Source organism: Arachis hypogaea, chromosome 1 (genome assembly GCF_003086295.3).
Source record: "Arachis hypogaea cultivar Tifrunner chromosome 1, arahy.Tifrunner.gnm2.J5K5, whole genome shotgun sequence".
NCBI lineage: Eukaryota > Viridiplantae > Streptophyta > Magnoliopsida > Fabales > Fabaceae > Arachis > Arachis hypogaea.
This window is the reverse complement of record NC_092036.1, coordinates 34866441-34880505: the sequence shown is the minus strand read 5'-3', so window position 1 is coordinate 34880505 and position 14065 is coordinate 34866441. Positions and strand designations below refer to the sequence as shown.

Below are 14065 nucleotides of genomic sequence, written 5' to 3'. Positions count from 1 at the left end.
CATTAACATGGGACCTTTTGCCGATCCTCACCCATACCCACGGTTGAACATGGGTCTTTTACCAGAATGTTCCGCCCACTTAATCACAATCGTGTAAATTTTTTGAATTTATCTCCGACAATTGATAACTTTGTCTCATCAAATATGCAGCCTGGTTGGCTATCCTCCTTTGTCCTGGTATGCACGTTTTTATCTGCCTCAGGCTAGCGACGTCCACATTAAAGCTTTTGTTGCATCTTCTACTGAACCAGGTGTTATTCTCAATGACTATGATTATGAGTTTATAGATATTTTGACCTATTTTGGCACTCCTGCAAAGCTCAATTTCATTTTATTTCATATGTTCACTAGATGTTTGGTCTATTGGGCAACCCACGCAAATATGTGTTTTTTATGGGGCGAACATGTGGATGCATGAGCGCCTTGCGAAAGGTGGAGCCAACAACACTATATTATTTGGTATTTGTTGTATGAGTGGAAAGGTCACTCTCCCTTTGTTGCCGGTTCCGCCACCATTGTTGGGGGTGTTGTTGGATGGTGATGATGAACGAGCTTTGCATTATCAAAAACATATCAGAGCATATAATGGTATGCTTTTGTTCACATCTATGGCTAGTAAGATTCAGTACACACTAAATAAGGGTTCCGCTCCCTCCATGTTTGTTATTAGTGGCCAAAATTACCATTCAATTGGAAGTTTGATGCCATAGCAGTCTACCAAGCCCAAGTTTGCTCAGCTCTATTTTTATGATACGGAAAATGAAGTCTAGAATAGGATTGATGCAATTGGGTGAGTTGGTGGTACTGATGGGCTGTTGATATTTTAATATGTGTATTATATGATTCCTGTCTGACCTGGATTTATCTTGATGTATTTTATTTTTGGGTTAATGTAGCCTGTCTAATCAACACAAATCTATAGATCATACCATTGTGGCCGACCTCAGTAGCATGCTTGATTCCCACAACTCTCTTGCTAAGTCTTTTTGATATGATAGGCAAAGGTTCGCTGAAGATTCAACCACTCCGCTATGGCTTCGTCTTATCAAGAAGAGGAATACTGATGGTAGAAGATATAATCTACCATCAGCGTCTGAAGTTGCTGCTCTTATTGTAGGTGATTTTGATATGGATAACCTTTCGAGGGACGTTGTACTTCAGATGCATTCGAATCAGTTGAAACGCATTGATGTTAATCATCCCCAGTACCTTGCACTACAGTACCCCTTGCTTTTTCCGTATGGAGATGGTTTTCGGAGTGATATTTTAATATCTGATGAAAGATCTAAGCAATAGTTACATAAGCGAGAAACAATTAGCATGAGGGAGTTTCTGTCTTTTCAAATCCAAATGAGATCACATGAGTCACAAGTTCTTCTCAAATTAAGACGTTTGTTCCAACAATTTTTGGTTAATAGTTACACCATGGTTGAAGCTAAAAGATTACAATATCACAGGTTCCACCAGAGCAAGTTTCGCTCCCATCAACTGCAAGGCCTACATGAGTGCCTAATTCAGGGTGAGACACAGGCTGCAAGAACTAGAAAACGAGTTATCCTACCATCTTCATTTGTCGGCGGTCCCCAGTACATGTACAACAATTGCAAAGATGCATTTGCTATTTGCAGGTATGCCGGTTACCCTAGCTATTTCATTACTATCACATGTAACCCAGATTGGAACGAGATTAAAGATTGCGTTGCAGACTATTCATTAAAGCCAAGTGACAAGCCTAATATCATTTCAAGGGTTTTCAAGATCAAGTTAGACGCCTTGCTAAAAGACTTAAAGGATGGGTCTATATTCGGAAAGCCCAAAGGAAGTAAGTTTTTTCATTCAGTGTCTTCAAGGTCACGCCAACACATTTGTTCTTTTTCCATCAATGGTTATTTGTCCCCTAACATATTCTTTTCTTTTTCCCAATTTCTTTGTTTAATTTGTGTACACAGTTGAATTCCAGAAGCGTGGTCTTCCCCACTGTCATATTTTATTATTTGTTCAGCCAGCCGAGAAGCCTAGATCATCCGATGATATTGACCATCATATTTTGGCCGAGATACCTAACGAACACACCCAACCTAAGCTGTATAGCTTAGTCCAGAAATTCATGGTTCATGGACCTTGTGGAGTTTTAAACACGAGTGGCCCGTGTATGGTTAATAGGAGGTGTTCCAAGTTTTATCCAATACCTTTCCGTGAGAAAACAGCCATAGACAATGCAGGTTTTCCCAAGTATAAACGGTCGGATAATGCTCGTTCAACAAGCAAGAGGAATGTTAACCTCGACAATCGGTTTATTGTCCCGTGCAAAGCAACATTGCTCCTTAAGTATGGGTGCCACATAAATGTCGAGTATACTTACCAGACATCTGCTATTAAGTATTTGTTCAGGTACGTCCACAAAGGTAATGACCGTGTCACAGCTTCATTCTTCCAATCACATGATTCAGCTAATTCTGTTGTCACTGTGGATGAAATCCAAAACTACTATGATTGCCGGTATATATCTGCTTGTGAGGCATCCTGGCGGCTATTCGGGTTTGAGATTCAATTCAAAGAGGCTAACGTCATCCACCTTCCATTCCATCTGCCAAATGAACAAAATGTTTTGTACAAAGATCATCAGCTTATTGAGAATGTTATCGAGGCTGCTGCCTCAAAGGATAGTATGTTTATTGGCTAGTTTAAGGCTAACAAGGATTTTGATCTAGCCCGTACACTGACTTACGCGGAGATGCCGTCATTTTTTGTTTGGAACAAGAAGGGGCATATGTGAAGGCCACAGAAGCAAGGGAATGTGATTGGTCTTCTCACACATATTCCTCACTCGCATGGAGAGGAATACTACCTTCGTTTGTTATTGAATTATCAAAAAGGGTGCCGACATTTACTAATGTACGTTCTGTTGGTGGCATTGTGTACGATACATTCAAAGAGGCCTGTTATGCACTAGGGTTATTGCAGAACGATAGGGAATTTATCGATGCACTTAATGAAGCCAGTGCGTGGGCATATCAAAAGGTTGTTTGCAATGCTTTTGATGTCAAACAACATTGTGCGCCCTGACATGGTGTGGGAGCAATGTTGGCAACATTGTGTAGACAACTCGATGCTTTCTGGAAGACATAACGTGGGTAAACTTTTTAGATTGTTTATGCTATTGTGTTATTGTTTTGCCAAAAATTCAGACCAATCCATTTAAAAAGTTTCCTTCTTTTCCACCTCTTGCAGTGTTTTATGCATTTATTTTACTTTCCCGTCATCATCGTGTCGAATTTGGTTCTGATGTAAGTATCTTGCATTTTGATTTTAGGTTTCCAACGTTCCGTTCATGAGATTAAGTCCATCACGCTTGCCAAAATCGAAAAACTTTTGCAGACGAATGGTAGGAACCTAAAAGAATTTACTGACATGCTGTTTCCTGATTCTGTTGATTCGACTGAACCTTTCCACACAGTCATTTTTTATGAGCTCAATTTCGATAGGACAGAGTTGGCAAGTATTTCCGTGGATTTGTGTTCCTGGCTAAATCGAGACCAGCGCGTTGCGTTCGACACAATAGCGAATGCAGTTAGTCGTGGCGCTGGTGGTTTTTTCTGTGTGTGGATACGGTGGAACTGGTAAGACTTTTCTATGGAATGCACTGTCTGCTTCAATAAGGTCGAAGGGTGATATTGTTCTCAACATTGCATCCAGTGGCATTGCAATGCTGTTGTTGCCTAATGGGCGAACTGCTCATGCACGCTTTAAGGTTCCACTCAGTGTTAACCAGGACTCTATTTGTAATATAAGGCAAGGCACACCCCTCGCGCGTGTTATTTCATCTGCAAAATTAATTATATGGAATGAGGCACCTATGTTAAATAAATTTTGCATCGAAGCGCTCGACAAGTGCCTTAAGGATGTTCTTCGTTTTGATCGTGGATATAATCCTGATGCTCCATTTGGTGGGAAAATTGTTGTTTTGGGAGGTGATTTCCGTCAGATATTGCCTGTGATTCCTCGTGGTTCCCGGGAAAAGATCGTTCATTCGTGTACTAATGCTTCTAACCTGTGGCAATCTTGCCAAGTGTTGCAGTTAACTGAAAACATGAGGTTGTGCCGTGGTTCGCGAGATATCCACGGTGTACAATTAGAGGAATTTGCTAAATGGCTGCTTCAAATTGGTGACGGGTTACTCGGAGACAGCACCGATGGCAAATCAGTTATTAGAATACCCGACAACTTGCTGCTGGATATTGAGTCTCCATGTCTGCATGATTTGGTGTTGTTCGTTTATCCTGACATCTTACTCCATTCTTCTAGCATGGATTATTTTAAGGGTAGAAGTATATTAGCACCAACACTTGATGTTGTAACTGAAGTAAACAATCATGTGATGTCATTGATGCCTGACAACGAGAGGGTTTACTTGAGCTCTGATACACTAATTAATGAAGATGGTCATCTGGAATCTGAATTATACACAATGAGCACGGAGTCATTGTATGCGTTAAATTGTTCAGGAATTCCCCAACATCGGTTAGTTCTTAAAATCGGTGTTCCTGTGATGCTTCTTCGCAATATTGACCAATCCGATGGATTATGCAACGGTACGCGAATGCAGGTTAGACGTCTTGGCGACCATGTCATTGAGTGCGTCATATTAGCAGGTCGTAATACTGGTAAGGTTGTCTTTATTCCCAGGATGAACTTGTTACCTAATAATGATGCATTACCAATCAGGTTTACTCGACGACAGTTTCCGGTTGCGCTTTGCTTTGCGATACGCTATCAACCGTTGGCGTGTATCTTCCATTTCCAAGGCCTGTTTTTACTCATGGTCAGCTTTATGTTGCGCTCTCTCGGGTCAACATGCATTCTGAACTAAAGATATTATCTGTTGGTTCTAAAGGCACAGTTTCATATCACACTATTAATGTTGTCTATAAAAAAATTTTTACTGTCTTGCTACCTAACATTCTGCCTTGAACGGTATGTTTGTCATGTAGTCCTTTCGTCGTCCTCTCAGTAAGCAGTTATCATAAAAAACAAGAACAAGTCAATAGTGTATAAGTGTCTACCAAATAACGTTTTTTAATATTAAATTATATGTTTAGCAACCAAGCATTAAATGAACTATCTAATCTAACGAGTACATTTACAGAGTTTTTGGGCTGAAAATAAGCTGATTCAAACACTAGCTTATTCCAACTTTCATTAATTCTAGTTTTGGCAGCAAAACTTTATAAAATTTAGAATAAAATTAACCGGAATACAATCACGCACAACATATTACAATGTAGACAGAAATAGACATCAATGCCTCTTGTTGGGGGGAGGCAAAAATAATTTAACGGTATTAACACCTAGATTTTGATTTCTACTAGTTGCTTCTTGCTTGGACAAGGGTTTGGCATGGCATGGTTTCAGATCACGGCTTCTGGTCTTCTACGTCTTCCATTTGAGCTGATTTACATTTCCCAGTCTCCATTGTCTGTAGTGAATAAAACAACATTCAGATATATCAGAACAACAGCATACTTACACATCTTACTCATGCTGAACCAAGAATAGATCCACTTATTTGATCATTAGACTTTACTACAACATGCATAGATTTCGGGTTCGACCATTGATTAGAATTTAGATACTCTTATAGAACCCCCCATCTTGTGAATCAATGATTCAGTTTAATTATTTTAGCAATCTTTACAGTTTTGCTCAATTTTCAATTAGGTCGTTATAGTTTTATAAGTTTCTAATCAAATCCTGAGTGTAAAACAAAAGTTCAGTCAAATCCATACATACTGTTACAAAAATGTCAAATTAGATAAGTTAATCCATGAACACTCACATCCTGCATGGACCTAATCATTTCTGAAAGATAAATAAATAAAACCGAAAATAAGAATATAGGTATGAGACATGTCACCTAGGAACCAACCCATACAAAAGACATGCCACTTAAGCTGCGTTTGATTTTGAAAACAAGACAAGACAAGACACTGAGAGCATGACACAAAGGACAAAGACAAAAAAATTAGTATTTTTGTATTTCGTTTGGTGATAAACTGAACATAAAATAGAACAAACAATAAAAAGTCTAATTTACATTCATTTTTTTCAAAATAGAACAAACAATAAAAAGTCTAATTTACATTCATTTTTTTCTTCACATAAAATTTAAAATAAAAAATAAAATGATAAAAAATATAGCTATAAAAATCTTATAGTGATAAAAAAAATAAAAAAATAAATTGTGTCTCCGCGCAGTGTCTCTATATCCTTCCTGTTAAGGAGGACACAAAATACACTAATTCAGTATCATAGGACACAATGTCTCTGTATTCATGTCTCAGTGTCCTATCCTTATAAACAAACGCAACTTTATAATCTTAGATAATGCATAAAATATACAATAAAGACGAAAGGACAATCATATGTGCAAGGCTCATAATTCCAATCTCTCACATCCGTAGGTGGCAAGTGTCCAAAACGAGCAAGCAACTAACCAAATATCAAATTATATCAAGCCAAATAAAAGGAAGACCATTCCCCCACCCAGTCACAACCTAAATCTAGTGGACACACTCATCTCAATCAAGCAGCAATCTCACCCAAAGTGTTCTACGTGTCCGTTCTCCTTGAGGCTTACTTTTTCAGATTTCACGGGAGAGTGGGTGGGAAGAATTGCATTTAAAGTACAGGCAATAACTCCTAATAAAGAAAGTCTTTATGCTTGCACCTAGTAGTGGAATAGAACATAATAGAAAAACTGTATAGGTTGTGGATGCCAATGTCAAAAGCACCTTACTACTTTATATCATAAAGGGTTGAGAATCTTATTGAAAGCATGGTGTGCCCAAAAAGTTTAACACATTTAGAGCTTCCTTGTTTCAGCACAAGTATCAAGCACTAACTCGTGGCTAGTGCAATCATGGGGACAACTTTGGACAATTAATCATTCCATAGACACAAAAACGTTAGAGCTTATTCAGAATGTAAACATGACCGGAGGTGACCACCTAACTGACTAGGGCAGTACACTTTGCTGTAAGGCTGTCATATATAACTTGGAGATTACGGGATCAAATCCTAGAAACAAACTCTGTTTGCAAGGATATAATGGAATATATCAACCCATGCACTACCCCATTAGGAAGGAGACTAGAGCATTGAGCTGCCCTCTTTTACTAATATGTTGGAGGTGTTATGGATCCATTCAATTTTGGAGCTACAGGAGCTGTTTAATATGACAAATTGATGACTCCAGACATACTTACCTGAAAAACACTAACAACTAGCGATTCAACCTCTCAAACAGCTAAATAAGCTGTGCCTTTTTGAGGTCAGAAACAACTCCATGATCCTCGGTGCTTCTATCATTGTATAATACCTGCAAAAAGACAACATTTATTTCGCAAAGTAAATGACACCCCTCCTCCCCCAAACCCATAATAATAATAATAATAGTAATAATGATGATGATGATGATGATGATGATAATAATAATTAAAAAATAAAGAAAGAAAGATGTGAGCACCAAAATGTAACTTTGAGATGGCAAATACCTTATCTATGATACCATATTCGACAGCTTCACTTGGACTAAAATACTTTGGGCGCTGAATATCAGCTTCAATCTGCTCAGGTGTTTTTTCAATATGCTTTGCATATAATTTAACCTTGAAAAATGGAAAGAATTAAGTGAACTTTTGTTGTTATAATCTGTATTCTTTAAATCAATATTAGTTAATGATAATGAATGAAATCCTCAATCATAAGGGTCAGCATTTAAATCTAAAACATGCATAAATAGACTATTGAAGGCCAAACATATATATAGTCTCAAACATAAGTAATCATTCATAATTGCAGCCTCTGGTTGAAGGGAACAAGAAAGCGTTAAGCCATAGCTCTACCACACACAAAATAAAGCATCAGCCGCATAACTTTTCATAATAATGATCACATAAAGTTGAACCGACACACATAAAAGTATAGAAAAGATCATTATTGTTCTAACCAATTCTGTCTTCACATTATTGACTTCTTTTCTTGCAAGGTTAACGTCCGTTGCTTGTCCTTGAAACCTTGCTATTGGCTGCAAATTGAAAATTATAATATGTTAAGATGTTCTAGAATTGTGGAAAAGATCCTCAACATAATCGACATAAACTAAGTATAGAAAGAAATATTCTAGATCATACCTGTCTTATCATTATTGTTGATGATGGCAAAGCAGAACGGTTTCCCTTTGCACCAGAAGCCAAAAGCAAAGCTGCTTCTCCCCAAGCATTACCAACACAAAGGGTAAATATAGGAGGCTTGACATACCTATAACAAGACAACTTAGCTAGATTTATAAACACAAACTTTCAACCAGAAATTGAAGTTGTGAACAAGTTACACAATAAAAAGATATAATAAACATTTCATATTGTGTGAAATTAAAAACTAATAAGATATAATAACATAATGATTTTAATGCTGGGCCTTCATTGGCAAAAGTTGGTAATAAACTTCTACCATTCTATATGCCCATGAGAGTTGAGGGTAGAAAAGAAGGAGCTTTCTTTGGTGGGAAAGTATATTTAGATCCTTAGTGGTCCAAGATTCTTACAAAAATATTTTTATTATTACCTAAGAAGATTGCAGATGAGTGGAGGAAGAGCACCTTAGTCCCTATCTACAAGAATAAGGAATATACAAAATTGTGAAAACTTCAGAGGAATCAAGATCATGAGTCATACCATGAATGGGAGATGGAGATAGAATGGAAGTTGAGACAGGAGACACAGGTTCTAGAGAACCAATTTGGTTTTATGCTATGTAAATCCACCACTGAAACTATATACTTGTTAAGAAGAATGATGGATAGGTATTGGAGTAACATAAAGGATCTACGTATGGTGTTTATTGATCTTGAAAAAAACATATCATAGGATAACAAGAGAAGTCTTATGGAAGATTTTAGAAAAGAAGAGAGTAATGATTGCATATTTTTGTGCAATTAGGAATACGTACGATGGGTTACAACTAGTATGAAGACTTGAGATGGTGTGACAGAGGAGTTTCTCATTGGTGTAGAACTGCACCAAGGATCATCTCTAAGTCTATATCTTTTCATATTGGTTTTAGAAGTGGTCACTGAGCATATACAAGTACCCGTACCATGGTGCATGTTTTTTGTCGATAACATCGTCCTTATGGGAGAATCAAAGGAGGATTTAAATAAAAAGCTATATTAGTGGAGAGAAGCTTTAGAGAGGTACAGTTTGCACATATGCCTCAGTAAGACAGAATATATGGAATGTAAGTTTGGCACACGGAGGGGAAACACTAATAGAGAAGTGAAAATTAGAGAAAGCATACTACCACAAGTAAAGTTTTTTAAGTATCTTGAATATCATACAGGATAACGAGGAAATAGAGGATGTAAAACATAAAATCCAAAAAGGCAGGTCAAAGTGGCAGAATGCGTCTGGTTCTCTAAATAACAAAATGGTACCTTTAAAATTTAAATGTAAATTTTATCACATTACCCTTAGACCGGTTATGCTATATGGAATAGAATGTTAGATGACAAAGGGTGAGCATGAACATAAAATTAAGAGTGGCAGAGATGAACATAAAATTAAGCCCTGCTATGCTATATGGAATAGAATGTTATTGTTGTTATTATTGTATTTAAATACTTCAAAAGTAAATTTTATTTTGAAATTTCTATTTTGTCTTTCTATCTCTCTTTCACTACCCCACTCCATGACTTCCCTCCCCATTTTTCAAGTCTACAGGGTATAGTGGCAACTCATCTCCTCACTTTGTCCCTTATGCCCTATCCTCCACCTCCTCTCCCCCTCTCCCCCCTCCTTCTGTCCCTCTCTCTTTCTTCCTCTTCTACACATGCACCGCCACCTCCAATAATCTTCCCTAAAAGGGAAAGAATTGTTTTTTAAAAAAAATAAAAACTAAAAAATCCTCGCATTCTAATATCATACCGTATTCCAACAAGCAGCACACAATTGTGAAATTAAAATATAAAGTTATGATGATGACTCCTCCCTTAACCCCAATTAATATTTGTTTCTCATTGCTCCCAGTATAACAAATATAAGGCCCGTTTTGGCCCAAAGTTGGTCTTTATTGTTGTATATAACTGGCAACCATGGATATTTAGTCAACAACATGGACATTTTGCTCAATGTGGTGGCCTCTTCAAGGATCTGCCTAAGAATTTCAAGTTCAAGGTTATTTAATGTTGCAAAAAAGCATAAAGAGGAATGGGATAAAATGAAAGAAATGGAAAAAAAAAGGATGAATATGGCATTTCATACTATTATTTTATATATTTTTGCATGGAGCACCAACATCCTGATTATAGGTTTCCCCACCGAAATCAGAACGGAAAAGAAAATAAAGAGTTGTTATACATGTTCTCAACTAAAAGACATCTGTCAACATAAGTAACATAAAGATAGACAAGATGATAAAAAAAAAAAGCATAGATATTAACCTCATCACATCATAAATTGCAAATGCTTCGGTCTCATAACCCAACTTCTCACCTCCCTGAAAGAAATAAATAATATCCTATTAAAGTAATCACCAACATATAGGGATCACTATTTTAGCATCTTATGGGAATCATTTGCAATAATTTCTGCCTTGCAAAGTAAAACAGCAAGGGTTAGCACAATTTAACACTTCAGTGCCCAAAAATGAAAGAATTACAATCCAGCTATGTTGATTTATTCTAAACACAAACACACCTGATATGATAAAGTTTACTTGTTCTTGGAGTTATTGTTGTATAAGATACTAGAAGATACATATTGGTTTTTGCATTTTAATGATTTCTTCATTTGACTATGCTATTCAAAGGCGTGAATTGATACACTCATCCTATATTACTTGATTTTTGTTATCCATTTAATGCCTATTAGTGTTCCAAAAGTTTCCTTTCTAAATGCTGGGTTGACATATAGTGCAACATTAAATAACTTGCAAACAATAATCTATGATCCAGCAATAATGTCATATCATATCAAAATCAAAACAAAAGTTGACACATTTAAGAATATACAACTCAATGATTGACCAACTCTTGCAATTTTGGGTGAAAATAAGACAAAACTATGCTTAATGCCCACGCTGCTGACTGCAAACGGGGATAACATCCAACTACAGTCTTTCATTATTCCTGAATTAAATGCATTTATACTAACAAACCAATTTTGCTTCTAAAAGATTAGTGAAATTTAAACTACCAAATCTACTCCGGTATCTCCCTCCGATACACCAACTCCTCAGTCCCTCTCCTCCTTTCCCAACTTTTTATTTCCTATTCCTTGTCATAAAATTTCCTACTTCTGCATCAAACTACTCCTTTTAAAGTGCTATTTGCATTTTAGTGATACGAATGCTTCAACCCAAATTAGTAAATACAAAGAGCGGACGTCAAGCTATGAAAATTGAGAAATACTTTTCGTGAACATGAAATGACAATATTAATAACACATCATAAAGAGTGCTACTTACCTTAGTTGTCCCAGTGGAGTTTATGTATAGGTAAATAGGCTTTTGCTCATCTTCATACTGAAGGTAAAGAAATTCAGCTAGTATTAACTCTGTAACGGATGGAACAAGAGACATGCCCAAATAAACAATTCGATTTTTGTATAAGTAGGAAGCTAAGTCTGGTGGAGGTTGCTCCCATGCACTTCCTCTAGAGAACGGAATAACCTATTCATAGACAAGAAGCAAAAAGGAACAAACCAACATGAATTGTTGTACCAAGTTAAATCAATTATTAGCATAACAATAACATTTCAGAACGGAATCATATATGTTATGAAATATTTGTTCATGATACTGCACAGCCATGACCATAAAAAACTTTATTATATTAAGCAAAACAAGAAAATCTATCAGCATGCTAGAAGAAAAGAAAAGAAGAAAGACGATACATGTATTGGAAACCAGGCAACAAAACAAATTACAAAAGTAAAGAATGAATAGAGCTCCCTATCCTCTCCCAGTTATCCACCAAAGAGGCAATGCAGAAACTATGCTGACCACTATTGATAAAAGCACTATCTCCCTATCAAGCACAAGGCAAACTAGCAAAGATCTTCTTATCTTGCAATCTAAGATCCAATTTTATCTATTCTTTTTTCCCCTTTTTTTTTGTTTTGCTTTCAAAATTGCATAAGGAAATATTAAAAAACTAGAAAAATCCAGAATCCCTTTTTCACTATTTTCTTCGTCACATAAAATCCAGAATCCCTTTTTCACTATTTTCTTCGTCACATCCTGAAAGAAACGCATGTAAAAAAGTAGATGAAACATAAACAAAACAGACTCGAAGCATTTGTGTTGTAATAATTGGCACCAAACCCCCCCCCCCCTTTTCCCTCCAATTCTTCGGAAACCTCTCAACAAATAAAAAAACAATTACTCCAAAACTTTCAAGGGAAGCCTATCATTCACTAGGTGAATGGATATTTATATCAAAAAGTTTCTATAGGTTCTGAAAAGACAAGCATTCAAATCCGAGATTTACTATTTTATGTTGATTAATTATTTTCAATTGAGGAGCTTAAGATGAAGCATTTGGATATCCAAGTTCCCGGCTTCTCTATTACAAGAATGTCCATTTTCTCTGCCTGAAAAGGCCAGCACTTTTGGCAACTAAGAAAAAGAAGTGAGGCTTGGGGAAGTGAAAAGGATCATGTAAGACTTCATCAAACAACTTATTCCGCAACTTAAACACTTACCACTAACAGCTCCCTCCTTTAGCTACAGCACAGGAATGTAATGTGCTAAAGGGAAGCATTTGAAATAGAACTCTTAACTAAGAAGCATTTTTCTTCCAATCTGTACTGTATTAACACGCAAACATTTAAACTGAATTGAATACATACATTGATTCATAAAAGGAACTACATAGATAGAAACATGCCGGTCTGTCCTTTATAATTATAGCAAAGTTTATACTTCAAAGTGTACAGATTTTGCACAACTTATCAAAATTTTAAATAAATAAATAAACAAATAAATACCCTGAGACCATTTACAGCGTGTATTATATACTATAACGTGCAAACCAAAATTCACAATTCAAACTGTAAAATTTCATAGAGATACATTGAAAGTTTCAACTTTCACGTCAATGTCTTGGCTATTCAATAATGTGAAATTCGGTTCGAGAAAAGAGGAAGGTGTTGGAAGAGTGTACCATAGTAACGACGCCTCGTTTACCCTTGGTGCCACGAAACGACGCCGGATTGAGAGAAGAAGGGCGTAGCTTGTGGCCGGCGAAGGGGCTGGAGGCGCTGCTGGCGGAGGTGGCGAAAGGGGCAACAAAATTGGTAGAGAGAGAGGCTCTGAGGGCTGCGGAGGAAGAGGAGTTGAGGGCTCTGATGGGGGGATGGATTCTAGAAGAAGATGGAAAGGGGAGGGTGGGTCTGTTGAGGGAGAAGGTGGAAGCTGCGGTGGCAGCAATCTCCATAGCTTCAAGAGTTGTAACTTGGAAGTGTCTCTGTGGCTGTGTGGGTAAGTCAGAAAGAGAAAGAAAAAGAAAAAGAGGGAGTGAGGAGAGGAAGGAACAAAGTCACGTCTTTGGAATGGTATTATTGGGCTTCCCCAGTTCACAAAACAGACAGTTATAATGATTGAGGTCCAGCCCAGTTATGTTAAGGAATTCGGGAGATCTTTATTGAATGACTGAATGGATCAAACCTTTTTTAAACGAAAAGGTCTATAAAGAGATAAAGTGAGTTGTTAAGATTTAATTATATAATAAATTTAAGTTTTTATTTTTATTATTTATATTTTCAAAAAGAGAAACTATGGAAACAATGATTTGAATGAACAATGTGAAAAATAATTTAAAATTAGAAAGTCAATTATAATTAAAATTCAGATTTTTAAATTAATTATCTAATTATAAAATTTAAAAATTTTAAAACTTAGGATTTGCAGTTTAAGTTATTCCCACTACAGACGATTACTTCTAATACTTTCATTTTCACCCAATCTCCAGTATCTCCTCTCGTCGCCACAGCTTCGCCTGTGTCAT

The 14065-nt window shown here is 36.6% G+C and overlaps 2 protein-coding genes across 2 annotated transcripts; one reads left to right on the top strand and one right to left on the bottom strand.

Moving 5' to 3' along the window:
• The first annotated feature begins 1425 nt into the window (after positions 1-1425).
• LOC112712747 (uncharacterized) lies at positions 1426-4971 on the top strand. Its single transcript, XM_025765699.1, has 6 exons — positions 1426-1822; positions 1950-2666; positions 2765-3001; positions 3314-3620; positions 3697-4669; positions 4726-4971. The coding sequence occupies exons 1-6, from the start codon at positions 1426-1428 to the stop codon at positions 4969-4971; spliced, it is 2877 nt and encodes a 958-aa protein (XP_025621484.1).
• Positions 4972-5148: 177 nt separating this feature from the next.
• LOC112801988 (ATP-dependent Clp protease proteolytic subunit-related protein 4, chloroplastic) lies at positions 5149-13672 on the bottom strand. Its single transcript, XM_025844962.2, has 8 exons — positions 13223-13672; positions 11524-11727; positions 10499-10554; positions 8193-8319; positions 8009-8086; positions 7554-7667; positions 7266-7378; positions 5149-5476 (listed from the first exon to the last, which is right to left on the bottom strand). Exons 1-7 carry the CDS (start codon positions 13493-13495, stop codon positions 7307-7309), a joined length of 924 nt encoding a protein of 307 aa, XP_025700747.1. The 5' UTR covers positions 13496-13672; the 3' UTR covers positions 5149-5476; positions 7266-7306.
• Positions 13673-14065: the final 393 nt, after the last annotated feature.

Coding starts and splice junctions, on each gene's coding strand:
- LOC112801988 (XM_025844962.2), bottom strand. CDS start 13,495: ATGGAGATTGCTGCCACCGCAGCTTCCACCTTCTCCCTCAACAGACCC. Junction 11,728..13,222: donor AACGAGGCGTCGTTACTATG/GTACACTCTTCC, acceptor GTCTATGAATAG/GTTATTCCGTTCTCTAGAGG. Junction 7,379..7,553: donor AATATGGTATCATAGATAAG/GTATTTGCCATC, acceptor GTCTTTTTGCAG/GTATTATACAATGATAGAAG.
- LOC112712747 (XM_025765699.1), top strand. CDS start 1,426: ATGGTTGAAGCTAAAAGATTACAATATCACAGGTTCCACCAGAGCAAG. Junction 1,823..1,949: donor ATTCGGAAAGCCCAAAGGAA/GTAAGTTTTTTC, acceptor TTGTGTACACAG/TTGAATTCCAGAAGCGTGGT. Junction 4,670..4,725: donor CAGGTCGTAATACTGGTAAG/GTTGTCTTTATT, acceptor ATTACCAATCAG/GTTTACTCGACGACAGTTTC.